The sequence below is a fragment of the Cheilinus undulatus genome, linkage group 2, assembly GCF_018320785.1.
Source record: "Cheilinus undulatus linkage group 2, ASM1832078v1, whole genome shotgun sequence".
In the NCBI taxonomy this organism is placed as follows: Eukaryota; Metazoa; Chordata; class Actinopteri; order Labriformes; family Labridae; genus Cheilinus; species Cheilinus undulatus.
Window position 1 is genome coordinate 8,727,951 of NC_054866.1, and position 17,003 is coordinate 8,744,953.

The 17,003-nt window shown below is 39.8% G+C and overlaps 1 protein-coding gene across 1 annotated transcript; it reads left to right on the forward strand.

Annotated features, from left to right (window-relative positions):
- The first annotated feature begins 20 nt into the window (after nucleotides 1-20).
- LOC121522143 (collagenase 3-like) lies at nucleotides 21-14,011 on the forward strand. The gene is made up of 11 exons (XM_041806267.1): nucleotides 21-131; nucleotides 3,027-3,143; nucleotides 3,281-3,408; nucleotides 4,839-4,987; nucleotides 5,170-5,295; nucleotides 7,200-7,361; nucleotides 8,814-9,006; nucleotides 9,097-9,221; nucleotides 12,021-12,186; nucleotides 12,314-12,417; nucleotides 13,908-14,011. Exons 1-11 carry the CDS (start codon nucleotides 21-23, stop codon nucleotides 14,009-14,011), a joined length of 1,485 nt encoding a protein of 494 aa, XP_041662201.1.
- The last annotated feature ends 2,992 nt before the right edge of the window (nucleotides 14,012-17,003 follow it).

The window sequence follows — 17,003 nt, forward strand, 5'->3', positions numbered from 1 at the left end:
AAAGAATGAAAGATTTCAACATGAGGTCTCTCGCTGGTTTTTGGATCGTTCTGCTGGGCTGCTCAGCCCTGTGTCACACAGCACCCACAGTCGCCCCGACAGTTTCACCAGAGGAAGAAGACCTGGCTCAGGTAATGCTGCAATATTCAAAAAAATATTACACTGACCAAAACTAAGCATTGAATTTTGATGGATGAATGATGAAAAACAACTTTACTTTTTGTGAAGAAATGACAAATGGTTGTCACCTTACTAGCATGACTTCCAAATGATTCTAGTATAACTTAAATATTTTTGAACCTTTTTGATACCAAGGCAACTTAAATAGAAGTCCTGTTTTTCATTTTAATCATCGACTGCTGAAATTGTACAATAACATTGGCAACATTCCTGTAAACTGAGGTTGTCAAAATGTTCTTTACTGTTTAATAAGATTTGTTTAACATGATCAAACCTCCAGTATTTCAATCATAGTTCTATAAAAAAGTACAGAGTTCATGAGAGAAGTCTGACTACAGACTGTACATCTGACAACCACTCTCACAGCCCGTTTATCTGAGACACCGTCTCTTTCGCAACAGAAATACACGCATGGAGAAAGTTGATTTTTTACAAAATCTAACACTGTATACTGTTAAATTACAGCACTTCTGTTCTGGGAGAGACGGTGTCTCAGATTAAGTCTGTGAAAGTGGCCATAAGAGATGAACGACCTGCAGCCAGACTGTTCTGGAATTCATTTCACTTGATTTTTTTTATCCTAAAGAGATGGACTCGCACAAATATGTTGGGAACGGTGCTTCTCATGCCAAGGAAGGACAGCAGAGGATTAAACCAGTAAACTGCTGCTATACTAAAGCTACACCCCAGCTAGCTACTACATTAAGTAGTAGCCATTGCTGTTGGCTCACAAAACAATAAAACCCTTGTACTAAACTTGTAGCTACTGCCTCATTCTCCAAAATTGACACTGATTGGTCCAAACCGTGTTTGGAAAAAATGTTGTGGATTTGAGACTTTTCAAATTGGACTTGCCAGATGACAGACATGGAGTCTGGCCAACTCATCAGGTCTGCAAGGCTAACATATTTTTACTATTTAGACTTTTTGCATTAGTTTGACTAAATTTTGAAAAATTAAAAATAAAATTCATCTGTGCTTGGAGTATATGGCCTAGTAGCTGTTCATGTGTTCCAGGTTCAAATCCAGCTTGTGGCTCTTTCAATGCGTATAATTCCCCCCTTTCTCATCCCTGTTTCTGGCTCTATCCACTGTCCTCTTTCTCTCTAACACAGGCAGTAAAGTCCTAAAATAAATCTTTAAAAAATTAAGCAAATAAATCTGATAGAAAAAAACTCAATTGAAAAGTTGAAAAAGTGAGAGAAGTGGGCCAGTTCATAAATACACTGGCAAAAACATGGAGAAATGCTGCCAATGTATTTGTGCAATTTAAAGGGTATTTAGCAGTTTTCCTGCAATTTTTGATCATTAAAAACAATTAATATCCCAATATCTAGGACTTCTATTATGACTGCTTAGGGATCAAACTGGTATTGGTCTCTTTTGATTTTTCCTTGGGCTGCATGGGGGCACAGGGTTGGCTCTCAGCAAAAAAAAAAGTCTCACAGCAAAAAGGTTCCTGCTTTGAATCCAGATCTGACAGAGTTCTTCTGTATTGCATTTGCATATTATCCCCACGCATGTCTGGCTTTTTCTCTGGGTGCTCTGGCTTCCCCCCACAGTCCAAAAGCATGCATGTTAGGTTTAATGGTGGCTTTAAATCATGGGTGTCAAACTCAAGGCCCAGGGGCCGAATCCGGCCTGTGGTACAGTTATACTCAGCCCGCCAGATCATATATTATTTTTTATTAGAAATGGCCAACCAGTGAGAGGTCTGCAGATTTCCTCCAGCATAACAATGTCAACTTGACCATGATGGTTTACAGCATCTTTGCTGAGTCATAAAAATTAGAAACAGTAAACAGTAAAATAATTAGGTAAAAAATACTTAGGAGAAATTCATGTTGTCTCTATATTTTCAATGCATCTCACACTAAAAGTCATGGTTTTGACTTTATCTCATGTTTTGACCTTTTTCAACTCCTAACTTTGACTTTTATCTCTAATTTTTTACTTTTTAAACTCATGATTTTTAATTTTCTTTCATATTTTGACTTTTAAAACTCATGAACTTGAAATTTAATCTCACATTCTGACATTTTAAACTAATAATTTCGATGTTAATCTCATATTTTGATTGTTAAATATCATGATTTTGAATTGTATCTCAGTTTTGCTGACCATGTCAACTCCTAACTTTGACTTTTACCTCATATTCTGACTGTTAAAAATCATGGTTTCAGTATTCTATCTCATATTTTGCCTTGTAAAAACATTATTTTGACAGTAAATTTCACATTTTTACCTTTAAAACTTACAAGTTTGACTCTTTATGTCAAATTTTAAGTGTTCAACTTGTCATGTTGACCTTTTAATCTCAAAATAATTTAGATTGGCAGTCAATGGTTAAATATTGACCCAGTTAGGCCCTCAGGTTAGACCCAAATTGAGAATCTGGCCCCTGCTGTGACTGAGTCTGACACCCCTGCTCTAAATTGTCCATAGGTTTGAGTGGTAGCGCATCTGATTGTTTGTATCTACATGTCAGCTCTGTGACTGACTACCAACTAGCCCAGGATGTGCCCTGCTTCTCAACCTATGACGGCTGGGATTGGCTCCAGCCTCCCTCAACCCTGACTGGGACATCTTGTGTCAACAATGGGTGGAAAAATGTTCCTACATTTGACAAAATGAATACAATAAAGCAGAAATTCCCCATTTTGACACATTCAAAACAGATCATTTTGTTTTCAGTACTGTTGATGCTAGTTTTTTCTGTAAACACTTATTAAAGTTAGCATTGAGACTGGCATCCTGTGTTCAAATCAACAGAAACTATATTTCATTCAAAAATGTATTAAAGTATCTTGGATACATCTCTGATTTAATCGTCTCTCTCATTCCAGCTATACCTCACTCAGTTCTACGATGACATTGGGGTGGCAAACACCTCAACCGGTAGACTCATAAGAAGAAACTTCACAGAGGATCTGGAGACCATGCAGTCTTTCTTTGGCCTTGAGGTATAACAGCAAAAAAAAAAAGGAGTTGTGCCTGCTTTCTTCTAATATGAAATATACACAAGAAATCATTTGGTAAAATCTGTGAAAGTTCTGAATGTTGATTTTGAAATCTCACATTATCATAATGTTACCATCAGGTGACTGGTACACTGAACAATGAAACACTTGAGGTGATGAAGGCGCCCAGGTGTGGTGTGTCAGACGTCAGCCAATATGGACACTTTGCTGGAAAACCCAGATGGAGGAAAAGGCTGATTACATACAGGTAACTGAATGTGACATAAGCAAATGATAAACTGGTTGTATGTTCAAAGACAAAAGCATGGACAGACTACACATGTCCACAAAAATGTTGGTAAAAGTGAGAAAAATCCACAATGGTCACTGAAATAACCTGAAACTGACAAAGGTACTAATAAAAAAAATACACTGAAAATGAACTAATGAAAATCAGACATTGTTTTTGAATTGTGGTTCAACAGAATCACTAATGAATCTGGCCTGGACTAAAAGGATGGTACCCCTAGAAAAGACATAAAATAATCTGACCATAGTTGCATGTTAAACTAAGATGTGTCCTGTAATTAGCATCACAGGTGTATTCACACTTGTAATCAATCAGTCTGCCTGTTTAAAGGGTGAAAAGTAGTCATGTGCTGTTTGGTATCATGGTGTGTACCACACTGAACATGGAGCACAGAAAGCTAGGGAGACAGTTGTCCCAGGAGATTGGAAAGAAAATTATAGACAAGCATGTTAAAGGTAAAGGCTATAAGACCATCTCCAAACAGCTTGATGTTCCTGTGACTACAGTTGACCAGATTATTCAGAAGTTTAAGGTAAACAGGACTGTAGCTAACCTCCCTGGGCGTGGCTGCAAGAATAAAATTGATGACAAATAATAAATAAAATGGTAAGAGCCCAGAACAACTTCCAAAGAGATTAGAGGTGAACTCCAAGGTCAAGCTGCATCAGTGTCAGAACGCACCATCCATCAGTGTTTGAGCCAAAGTGGACGTAATTAAAGACGGCAGAGAAAGACTCCACTGTTGAAAGCAAATCATAGAAAAGCCAGACTGGAACTGACCAAAATGCATATTGACAATTCACAAAGCTTCTGGGAGAATGTCCTTGTGTGGCATTGTTGTTCTGGGGCTAATTTGCTGCATCTGGCACAGGGTGTCTTGAATCTGTGCAGGGTACAATGAAAAATCAAGACTATCAAGGCATTCTGGAGCCAAATGTGCTGCCCAGTGTCAGAAAGCTTGGTCTCAGGGGCGGAGCTAGGTGTTGCCAACATTAGAGGCATAGCCCAAGACTAGGGAAGTCTGGGGACATTCTATTATGTTAACATGTAATCAATGAAAACAAGTAATATTGATGTTAATATTGACAAAAGGGACTCAGGTTTTCTGTGTGGGTCCTTGGAGGGCCTTAGCTTATCTTAGATGAGTAGGGGGGAAGTAAGCATTTATGCTGTTTGACTGCAAGTTGAGGTCTGGTGAAAAGGCTGTGGAGTGTGCACATAAATGGTCCAGTTGGGGTCCAGCTGAGGCATATGCATGCAAAACCAAGTCCTGTTTTTGCCAGAGGAACACAATAATTCTACTTTTTCTGACTATGTAAATGTACAATGTGTTCCATTTAATAATTGCAGATGATTGCTGATAACCAACTGTGTGATATGATTTAAAGGATCACTCAGTACACTCCAGATCTGAGCCAGCAACAGGTAGATTATACCATTGCTCAGGCCTTCCAGCTCTACAGCGATGTCATCCCTCTGGACTTTAAACAAATCCGCTCTGGTACTGCAGACATCATGATTCTCTTCAAGGGTGGATGTGAGTCTGACTTTACAAGATTTTATTTGATACACTCTTATTTTCTAGTCAAAGATCAATAAGATGCCATAGATGCCATAGACCGTAAGAGTCTACAGTCATTTTGAATACATTCTACCTTGAAAATTTGACCCTTTTGGATACAACCAGATAACCTTTTGTGCAAATATGTTGTGCTGCAGATCACGGGGACTTTTACCCCTTTGATGGGAGAGGGGGCGTCTTGGCTCATGCTAACTCTCCAGGAAGGAATCAGGGAGGGGACACGCACTTTGACGATGATGAAACCTGGACTCTTACCCGAAGAGGTAAATACTGTGTGCCCTTTATTTTAGCAGACCCTGCCCTGTCCATTGAGTAAGACTAACATAATCCATGCATTTAGACCTACAACATTTAGTCCAAAAATAAAGTTGCAGGGGAGCAGGTGGCCTAGTGGTTAAAGGCGCTCTCCATGTACGTGGGCAGCCTGTGTTCGAAACCGGCCTGAGGCCCTTTACCGCATGTCTCTACCCCACTCTTGACCCTGTTTCCAACTCTATCTACTGGCCTCCTCTATCTGGTGGAGGCGCAGAGGTGCCCAAAGATAAATCTTTAGGAAAAAAAAAAGTTGCAAACTGCTGGTTTGTGTGGAAAAACTGCAAATTTTCTAAATAAAAATCTGCAGAACATTTATGAATAAGAAAAGGGTTTTTGCAGATGATTTCATGCAGCAGCAGAAATTTCCCTTTGAGAGGCAAGAAGTGATTTCTGCATGGAGAAACATTTCCAGAAAGGCCATATTTTGAGTAGTTTCTCATTATGCCAACTCTTAAGCTTCTTTTGCATCCCAAAGTAATGAAATATCTGAAGCCTGGATGAGCGGCGTCACAACGCTTGTATATGGTCTGTTTCAACGAAGCGGTCTGGTCTAGAAACCACAGTCATTTAAGAGATCCAGATCATTAGGGTCAACTCAGTAGAACTGTTCGTTTGGCTTCAAAATAGCTCTTCATTTGGTACCAGTCTAGCTTTTAAATGTGGATAAAATAATGACAAATGATGGAGAAAAGAAAAATGGCACTTAAATGGGAGCTAGCTACCATGGCTGAAATAAGAGCGCTGTTTTGGACCACAGGCTCTGGCACATCTTCAGTCAAGGTTTAACCAGTTGATACTACATCTACAACTGTTTCAATTAAAAGCATGTTTGGGACAAAAATATTTTTTTTCAATATGTTAGAGGGGCTCGGCTGGCCTCTTAGGTAAGTACAAGAATGGGATTAGCCAATACTGATGGTCAAATTTCCACAGCAAACTCTGACATCATCGTCCTGACTGGAGTGAAAGGGTATGGGTAGGTGTGACCTGTGGTGTTAAAGCGCTCTGAAGTAGTCAGACAAAAGCAAACTCAGGTCCATTACCATTTACCATAAAGTGATGACGCTAGACACATGGGGGTCTGCAGGACTTAGTAATTTGTGATATTGATCACCTCTATGTCAGGTAAATCAGTGAAACCATGGGTAAAAAAAAAAAAAAAAAGTTAAGCGTGGGAATCAAATTCAATGTATTGTGCTTAACAGATTTACTAGACCACCTGTCATATTTGTCATATCATGAAGTGCTTTAATGCAGACTCTTTCATTTTCAGTGAGCTCTCCACGTTTTACCATTTTGAACAGGAATGAGGGATTTCAAACTGAATTCACCTTTTTATACCCAAATTTGAGCCGGCTCACTGGGCTTCTCTGAGAAGTCAGAAATGAATCAAGCATAACATTCAACCACTAAAAACTCATTTTTCTCTTCAGGAATGCAAGTAAATAACTATAATTTGACACATTAATCAAGAAATAATAATGTGTTTTACTAATTTTTCAGTTTTTTTGTAAATCAGTAAATTTGAAAATTCATAGATAACAATAATAATTATATTTTAGCATTAAAAATATCATTTGGGTTAAAGAGCTTCTACATATTGGTATATTAACCATTGCAGAAACATCAAAAATGATTTTGGTAATTACCAGTGCTGTTAATTTAGGGCAGCTGTGGCATAAACCTTACTTTGGGTGGTGGTCTAATTAATTTGTTAAGCACTGTATATCGCTAAAGGCTGTAAGCCACTTGCCCTCCATTATTAAAAATCATGACTTTGAAAACAAAAAATGTATTACTATGAATTAAATATACAGTATGTGACTGTTTTCATTGTTACTGCTGTGTTAAGGTGTGAATCTGCTGCTGGTGGCTGCCCATGAGTTTGGCCATGCTCTGGGCCTGGATCACTCCAGGGACAGGAGGGCACTCATGTTCCCCACTTATCAATACGTTGACACAACTGGATACAGGCTGCCAGATGATGATAGACGTGGGGTTCAAGCCCTCTACGGTAAGAAAACTGCCCACACATCATACTAGGTTGAAAAGTGAGACAATTTTCATGAGCCAAAGACCAATGCATTTTTTTCTTTTACATATAGGTATACCTGCTTATTAACCCAAATATCAAATCAGCCAATCACATGTCAGCAACCACTATATTTAGGTCTGTAAACACAAGACAATCTGCTAAGTTCTAACTGAGCATCAGAATGAAAAATAAAGGTGATTTAATTGACTTTGAAAATGGTTTTTGGTGGTTTGTCAGGCTTTCATGTCAAGGTGTTGTACATTCAAAGGTTCTCTTCTGCATGCCTCAGTTGAAACAAGGGGTTATTTGAGTCATAGTTGCCTTCCCATCAGCTAAAGCCAGCCTTTTCAGCCCATGACCCCCAAAATAACAGCGCCAGAGACCTGGGACCCACACCTTCCCTAGATATGCTGAAAGTGTTGATGTTGCACAAAGCATCATGTGCAAAATTCAGATTTAAGGGAGTTTAATGAATTTTAATTACATTTAATCACTTAATGTAATGTAATCACTTATTGTCAACAGTTTATTTTAAATTGAACTCATTCTACAGTTTTTTACAATAATGGGTCAAATGTACCACTTTAGATTATATTAAACTTCTCTTTGTTGTTTTGGAAAGCATACCACACCCCCCTGAGGGTCCCATCCCCAAAATTGTGAAGCCCTGCTCTAACCTGCCATGCTAGATAGCTTGTTCACACATGTGTGGGATGTCTTTGACATCCATCTGAGCTACAGCCATTATCATTGCTTTCTATCAGCCAGTTGATGACTCAAACTCGTGACGTAGCCAATCAGGAGTAGAATAAAAGCATTTATTACACCAAGAAAAGCTTCAATGTGGTTCTGTGCTCTTCTTTTAAAAGGTAAATATTTCACATTTCTGATAAAACTGTTAAAGAGACATCCAAGCTAGTCGTTTCACCAGTTGCCATTGTTTACAGGCTTGTAGTAAAACTAAACCTCGTCTGTAGCTACCGCCTTGTTCTCCTAAAATGACTCTGATTGGTCAATTCAGCCTCAGGCTGGACACAATGATTCAGGTTGGAGCTTTGCCTGATGAAAGACATGGAATCTGGCCAATCCATCAGCTTTAAAAGGTTAACCTCTGTAAACCCCAGAAATGTTTGAGAAAATCCCAGTAGATCAGCAGTTTGTGCCCCAGCCAGTCAGGGACTAGCAATGGCACTTTCAAAACCTCCTTTATTCTCTATTCTGATGCTTGGTTTGACTTCAGAAGGTCTTCATGATCATGTCTGCATGCCTAAATGCTGCCATGTGGTTGTTGAATTTTTTTGCATTAATGAGAAGTTTAATAGGTATACCTAATGAAGTAGTTGGCAAGTCTCCTTATGTTAAAGGTTTGTTCTTTCATGACTGAAAGCCATATTTTAGTCACTTTTGTGATTTCACAAAATCATCCTCCAGGCAGCCGTACACCAGAGCCCACCAGAGCACCTAAACCTAAGCCCCCTCCTCGCCCAGAGCCTGAACCAGAGCCAGAGGAGCCAACGGAGGGCCCCGACCCTCTGCCCAACCCTGGAAATGAGCAGTGCAGTCGCGGTCTTGTGTTTGACGCCGCTACTTCCATCAGAGGAGACCTGTTCTTCTTCAAAAATGGGTACTTTTTGACATTTTTTTTTTTGTTTTTTTTTTAAACAAAGAATATCAACAGACATCTATTTATATTTGAATCTATAATCCAAACCAGGTACTACTGGAGAAAGAATCAACAAGGCATCAGATTAACCAAGGTTAGCACAAAATGGTCAAGAATCAACTCTGTAGATGCTGCATATGAGGTCCCCTACAAGGATGCGGTGTATCTTTTTGAAGGTAATGTCCACAGTGTTTGAAAAGGGTTTTGATGTTAGAGAACTTTAAATGGCCCATAGTCAAGTCCTAGTTATCGTTACTAAGCTAGACTAAAACTCAGTCTCATTTGAACCCTTGTCCCTACCACTTAGACCTGCTTCTAGATTTCACATTCACGTCTAGGGGTTGGATATCCTGGTTTTTGGGGTAGGGTAGTGCTGGGCCTATTTGGCCCTTTTAAAAGATTTCCAGAGCTGAACCCAATATCGAGTGTTGTGGGAAACCTCAAAGAATGCCCTGGGAATCATTGCAAAGATTAAGAATTACAACAGCAATCTAATATCACAATTTCCTTTTTTTTTTCAATGCATTATTTCCTTTTGACTTTGAAAAAGAATTTCAAAATATCACTTGTAGTACAAATGGCCAATATAGTTATCGTATCTGTTACGTTAATGCTGTCAACAACAAATGATGATGTGTCAGGAACTTGAAGACTTGTCCCATTTCATATGGGAAGATTTCAGTACTGTCCATTATAACTCTGATTCAAAGGACAATGGTGCACTTGAAACTGAGGGGAAGGGGTAAAGAGACTGTGACTGATCTTTCCCAGTGTATTAAAAATGTATGCTTGGAGATTTTTTATGTGTCTTTTTCATATGAAGGACAAATGTTTTCATTTTTCAAAACATCCTGTATCAAAAGTAAGTACATAGTACTTTGGTTAATCATTAAATAAGGCCTATTTACTTTATTTGAATAGATTTTTTAGCAGTATTTCTATTTTGTCTGTAAAAAGTATCCACCTTCTTGGATGTATACCCTTCTCCTGATTTTTATAAATCAATCATGGCCGATAAAATTTGGCTTTTCTGGCAGAAGAAAAACTCTTTTAGATCAAAGTGAAAACAGATTTCTAAAAAGTAATGTCAATTTAATAAAAATATCTAGTGTAAATATTCACCCCCTTCAAGTCGGTATTTAGTAGATTCACCTTTGGCTGCAATCACAGCACTGAGTCAGTGTCGGTTTTAATAAGCCTCCCACATATGGACACTGTAATTTCACTCTATTCTCTTTTTGAAAAACTGCTCAAGCTCTGCCAGGTTGCATGGAGCTGAGGCTCGATCTCCCCTTTTTAAGTCCAGCCACATATTCTCTGAGGTCTGGGTGATTCGGCCACTCCAGAACATTCACCTTGTTGTCTTTAAACCATTTCTGTGTAGTTTTCGTTGTACGCTTCGGGTCATTGTCTTGCTGGAAAATAAATCCTCTCCCAAGTTGTAGTTCTCTTGAAAACTGAATAAAACTGTTCCCCAGAATTTTTCTAATTTTGCCACATTCATTTTACCCTCTATCTTCATAAGCCTTCCAGGACAGGCTGCTGAGAAGCATCTCCACAGCATGATGCTGCCACCCTGATGCTTCACAGTAGGGATGTTGTGTTTAAGGTGATGTGCAGTGTTTGGTGTTCGCAAACATAGCATCTTGTCTGATTGCCAAAAGCACCATTGTGGTCTCATCAAATTTGGTCTCAATTTTCTTCAGCCTGACCACGGAGTCTCCCACATGCCTGCTGCCAAACCTTTGTCCAGATTTAATCTGAGTTTTCTTCAACAGTGGTTTTCTTTTTGCTTATCGCATAAAGCTGAAGAAGCTTATAACTCCTTCAAAGTAGTCATAGGTGTCTTGGTGGCCTCTCTCACAGTCACTCAGTTTGTGAGGACAGACTGATCTAGGCAGATTTACCCATGTGCAATATTACCCCCATTTCTTGAGGATGTGTTCTTTTGTCTTCATGGTGTAATGGTAGCCAAGAATACTGGTTAATCACTGACTGGAGCCTCCAGACACAGGTGTCTTTACACTGCAACCACTTGAGACATATTCACTGCTCTCAGGTGATGCCCATTTCACTAATTGGGAGACTACAAACACAAATTAGCTGGACCTCTGTTAAAATTAAGTCAGTTACTTTAAAGGGTGTCAATATTTATGCTGTCACTTATTTTACACTAGATATTTTTATTAAATTGACATTACTTTGTAGAAATCTGTTTTCACGTTTTTTGTAATTTCTTTGTCAAAAAAAGTAAGTACATTTTCATCAGATTAATTGTGATTTTAAGTACAGTAATTTTTCATACTTTTTCCAAACTTTGGCAAAGTCTAAGACAAACAGTAAGGTGTATGAGGACAAGTCAAGATCTCTAAAAACATTCAAACTGATGATGCTGGCCAACGCTAGCTCTGCTCCTGTAGCACATCAATGAAGTGGTTGTTTTGCATGTGTTACACATTTCAATCTGCCTCACTAAACCAGCATCAACACAAAGTAGAAAGCTAAAATTAGCACTAGTTAGCTAACATTACAGAATCAACATTACAGTTTGTCAACATTACTAGCAATACATCCTGAGTAAGTCTGCTATTAAACACTAACAGAATATTGTTGGCATTAAAATGTTTTTTATCTTACTTTAAGCATTCTTTTTGGGTGTGGAGGGGTCGAACTACCAGTGTGGTCGTCTAAAGAGTCAATCAAGATTAGACTCTTTCATAGATTTGAGTTTAAAAAACAGGATGAAAGACGTGGCTAACTGACGTTGCTCTTAAACACACCCCAAGCACACTTTGTAAACTCAAAGTTACAAAATTAAGTTCAGAATTCACTAAACCTGAAAAGACTTTGTCCAGGTGAACAGTTGTCTAAGTTTAAGTAGTCCAGCAGTGGTTGCTATGAGAGGGGGCTCTCTGATTGGTGAGTCAGTAGGTGAGTTCACTGTATAATTTGAAAACCTCCTCTTCTCTCTCTAGGTAAACAGTACTGGGGCATAAAGGCTTATGCAAAGACATTAAGGCCAGGATATCCAAAGCCTCTTACCAACCTCGGCCTCCCGTCTTCAGTTCAAAAGGTGGATGCAGCAGTTTACGAGCCAACATCTAGAAAAACATTCATATTTGTAGGTGGACAATATTGGAGGTGAGTGCTGGCAGTGAACATATTTTCATATTTAACATTTCATATGTGAAACAAAGAGCACAAATATATTATTTGGTACTGTTTACACACCTTGAAAGCATTGCTGACACATTTTGTTGTCTTGCAGCTATGATGAGGGAAGAAACCAAATGGACCGTGGATATCCACGAAGCATTAGGAGAGACTTTCCTGGGATAGGCTCCAAAGTGGATGCAGCCTTTGAGAATTATGGTGAGATATGGCTCATGCCATTCATTGAACACATGTCCAGAGGTCATGTGTAGCAGTCTACTCTAGACCTCTTGGGTGTAAAGTCCAATTACAGTAATTGCAGGCCCTGTTCACAGGGACTGGTGCATCACCAGAAATGTTGAAACTACCTGATTGACATTTGTGGTGCAAGGATTCCCTCCTAATTTGATGATGAGGGTCCCCGGGGCCTTTCTCCATCACCTTCATATGATGCACAGCTTGTTTTACGGCTGCAGTGTCAGGAGTACTCCCTCCATGTAGGTCTTTCATTCGTAGATGTTTAGTTGTGATGTAGCATAAGGGCGTGGTGGGTGCAAACCCTGAGGCTCCAACCCTCTATCATGTGCGTTAGCAACTGACGTAACCCAAATCAAAGCCAGAAGGTGGTTCCACATTAAGGACCAGGCTCTGATCGGAGTTCACTTGACCCCATAGTCGGGTTAATTTCAAACAATGTAAACACAAGTGGAACCCAAGTCATTTGGAAGGGGTGGCCTCGTGCACAATTCATGTGTGCACATTACTGCAGGAGATGTAAACCCAACCATGCTTGAGTCATTCATCAATGAGTAGAGCTGTGAAGGCAATTCTAAACATCTCCTGCCACCTCAAAAACTACCTTGTTTGCAAAGTATGGGCCAGTTTCATCCTCTGAGCAGCACTGTAGATGTGGAAGGATGAAGTGGGTAAAAATAATGGCAGGATGGACTTGTCTTTGTCATTGGATCGTTGTCCTCATATAAAATAGACAAACGCTGCACAGTAAATGCTCTGAGCATATGCCATGGTTGCTGCATCACCTTTCTTCTCACTAGATTTGTACCATGTGCAGACTGCCACCTGCTGGATCAGACAAGCAAGCATGCTCAGGCACTAAACAATGTGGCCAATACATGAAAGCTGATCAGCAAAGGGGCATGGAGCAATAGAGCTTAGGCATGGTTCAAAACAATTGTGCCTAATGTGAAAACACCCTAAAAGACATGTTCTGAGTCAAAGAAAAGACAAAAACAGAGTCATGAGCCCTGTGTGTGTTTGAGAGTGAAGGTCATCTCCTCTTCAGCATTGTGGTGGAGTGAGCGTACTGTATGTGTTGCACAGGGGAAGTAACATGAAGGTGACAGGGAGGGAGACAAACTGAAGCGAGAGGCCCAACAATTTTGGAGTTTATGGAAAATCTGTACATATTAATGATTTTTAAGGCACCATTTTCAAACCAGTACACCCAACAAGTCTGCTAAAAGGTAACAATTGAGCAACGGTGTGGTGTGCAAATCAACACAGACAGACACGCTGCCAATTATAGTAGTAAGATGTTTGGTGACACATTTGCCACTAGAACTTAATTGGGTGACTGTTGATGTTGTATTTACTGCCCTCTGTTCACTTCCAGGTTGCCAAATAAATTGGTCAACACAGGCTCATGTTAATCACACATTTTGATGTAATTTTTTTTTTTTCTCACACAGGATATCTGTATTTCTCAAATGGCCCCAGACAGAGTGAGTACTACCTGCCCTGGAGGAGAGTGATGCGAGTACTGCTCAACTATGGCTGGCTCAACTGTTACTAAAAAAATATAAACATATCAACATGAGTGACTTTGTCAAAGATTGAACTGCATTTAACATGAAAACCATCATGATCCAAAGTACCTTGTTTTGTTTTGGTAACAATTCTCAGAGACACTGGGCCTCTGCCAAATTGAAAAGTCAATGAATGTTGGCAAAGTGCTGGAAACATCAGTAATCATCCCATCATTTCTAAAAACAATCTAAGACTTGCTTTAATGATTACTGCAAATAAATTTACTACAGTCAATGTGTTTACCCCATGATGTTTACTTGACAATGATGCCAAATTACATTTTTTTTGCTGAAATTCTAAGTTAAGTTATCACATGTATGAGTTACATTTAATTCTTAAACCTAGTGCAAGAGCTTTCAAGAAATTTCTTAAACTCATTTACTTAAAAGGGCCCAAATGAAAATGATCTTATTTGTATGACTGCCCCAAAGGATACATTACAAATCGTTTTTACAAATTGTTTTTCTGAGTGTGTCTGAGCTGTTGTTGGAAAATGCCCGTCTTTTGCCAGTGTTCTACACACTTTGAATCACAGCCTATGTGACTGGCTCTTAACCACATATGAAAAGATTCGACAAATAAAACTGAGCAGAATCTCTTCAACTGCACATGAAATTCTAATTTTGTCTCCCTCACCCTAACCCTAACCTTTGTCTTTGGGTTTTCCTTAAGTTGTGGTGGGTTAAAATTAAATCTTTCCCCCTCAGTAAATTTACCATTTCTATTCATGAAATTCTGCCGTTGTGAAAAAAAAAAAAACTCTGACAGCGAGTGGAAAACATACACCTTTCAGTAAGTCATTCTGATTCCGGCTTAGAAAATGTACGTCACTTTCATCCCTATAGTTGAGCTCACCCCATTTTAGAGGTCTGCAGCAAGATCCTCTTGTGTAACTAGGTTATTCTGACACCCAGTGAGGTGTCCCAGTAAGCAGCTGGTAACGTCAAATTTCCAACCATTTCAGATCAATCTGATGAAAAATCTGCACTTTTTATTCATAGTCCCCCTTTTAAATTTGACAACATGACAAAAGCACATCAAAAGTGCATAAAAACATGACAACAGAGCTGTATTTGATCAACCTGAGGTAGCAGAAATGTTTTTTTTTTTACTTGAATGAAAATAAAATAAATAGAATGAAAAAATAAAATGAAATTCTGTAGATAATAATTTTGGTCACATCTTACCCAGGCATATCTTAAAGTGCATGAAAACTAAATCTGCACAGTTGTAGCTACAGTTGAAAAAGACATGTTTATTACTGGGTATTTTAGGGCTACTTCTGTCAGCATCGCTAGCCACATTTTAAAACAGCACAGTGCATTGTAGTGAGACTGTTGCTAGGCTACGCGGAGTGTTGCATTCACGGTTTGGAAAGCTGTGGGGATTTATGAAAGCTTGCAAAACAGGTTGCCCTCTGCATCTCTGACATGACCACAGGCTGAGCCACTTGGGGGTTGGTCCTGGGCCGCATATGGCCCCCAGGCCACTAATTGAATAGGCCTGAGCTACACCAAGCTGGCTTACAGTTACATCAGCCATGCCTCTATGCACAACTCCCATGCCTCAGCTTGGCCTAATACTGCCTCCCAGTGGCCTTCGTCCAGGCCTGTGTGATTTCCATTACCTATTTCTGAAGGTCCCCCCGTGATCTGGTCTTACCCACCAGGTCCCAAGCACAGAGTGTGGGTGAGCTGGATCAGGCCTGAGAATGTGCACCAGATGACCGTAGAATCACAGCTGCTGCTCCTGTATCTAACAGTTGACCCTACCCATCCCCACCGTCCTGAGTACGTCAGCATTAGACACATGTTCTTGCCAGTGAGTCCCAAAAATGTGCAGAATGGAAGTCCTCACAAAGAAGTCAAGATGAAGCCTCTGGCCATCAGTCAAGGCCCAGGCCCCATGAGTGAATGCAACAGTGGAGGAAAGGAGTAGAATGAGAAAGGAAACTTCAGCAACAGTCAAAGGCATTAGAACAAATAAGGAGCGAATGAAGTGTGTGGTGAAAGGTGTGATGGGTTGCAGCATTGCAGCTTGCAGGTTGTAGCTAGCTAAAGTACAGCAGCAGGTAGAAAACCACAGTTGGCAGGATATCAGTAACCCTGGCAGTGGGGAGGAGGAGGATGGCATTGTGGGAAGGTGGCTGACACTGAGGCCAGATCTCCAGTTTAAGAAAGAACCTTTAAGCACAAAGTTTAAGTGAAATGGCCTTGGGCAAGAGGTCGGAAAGAGTGGGCAACAGTAAACAGGGACCTTGTAATGTTGATAGAGGGGATTAAAGAAACAGCAGTAAATTTACCAAGATAGGGGATGTTATTATGCATATGGCATAGAAAGAGTCAGAGCTTATGATAGGAGTAAGGTTAAGAGAGTACAGCAAGTTTGATCTATTATAGGGAAGTGGAGGAGAGACAGGGAATTGATATTCTCCAAGATGTGCTTAAAAATAGGTTAATAACAGTTAAAAGGACTAAAGATTTGAGGAGGAGGGAGCAGAAGGACGAGGTTAGAACAGTTTAAAGGGATCCATTTAAATTTGTTAAAGGCAAGGGCAACTTAAGGTATCCGTGCACGAGAAAAAGAAGCATTTAAAATGTGGGTATTATGCCTTTTTTCAAGGCTTTACATCAGAGAGGGGGAATAAACCACCAGCAGCGAAGGCTAGAGCAGGACGTATCTGTTTGGTAAGTGTTTAATTACTGTGTTACTAAATGGCTAAAAGGCCTCGTGGGGGCGGTCTGTTCCGCTTTGCCGGCAGCACAGACGAACCTCGAACCAGTCAGGAGATAATATTGCGATGACCTCATCAGTTTGCTCCCTGTTTGCTTCATCGAAATCTCGTCTCGGGAGAATCTCGGAGAGATTTTCAACGAACCGTTTTCATCAGTTTACACGCTAATTCCAAGATTACTGCCGCATACGTTTATCTTGCGGTTTGAAAATTTGCACACGTGGAGTATGGACACCCAACATTG

Bases quoted from the DNA above. Each gene is read 5' to 3' on its own strand.
- LOC121522143 (XM_041806267.1), top strand. From the start codon at position 21: ATGAGGTCTCTCGCTGGTTTTTGGATCGTTCTGCTGGGCTGCTCAGCC. The intron at 9,007-9,096 runs GTACTTTTTGAC...AATCCAAACCAG, and splicing joins CTGTTCTTCTTCAAAAATGG to GTACTACTGGAGAAAGAATC. The intron at 12,187-12,313 runs GTGAGTGCTGGC...GTTGTCTTGCAG, and splicing joins GTAGGTGGACAATATTGGAG to CTATGATGAGGGAAGAAACC.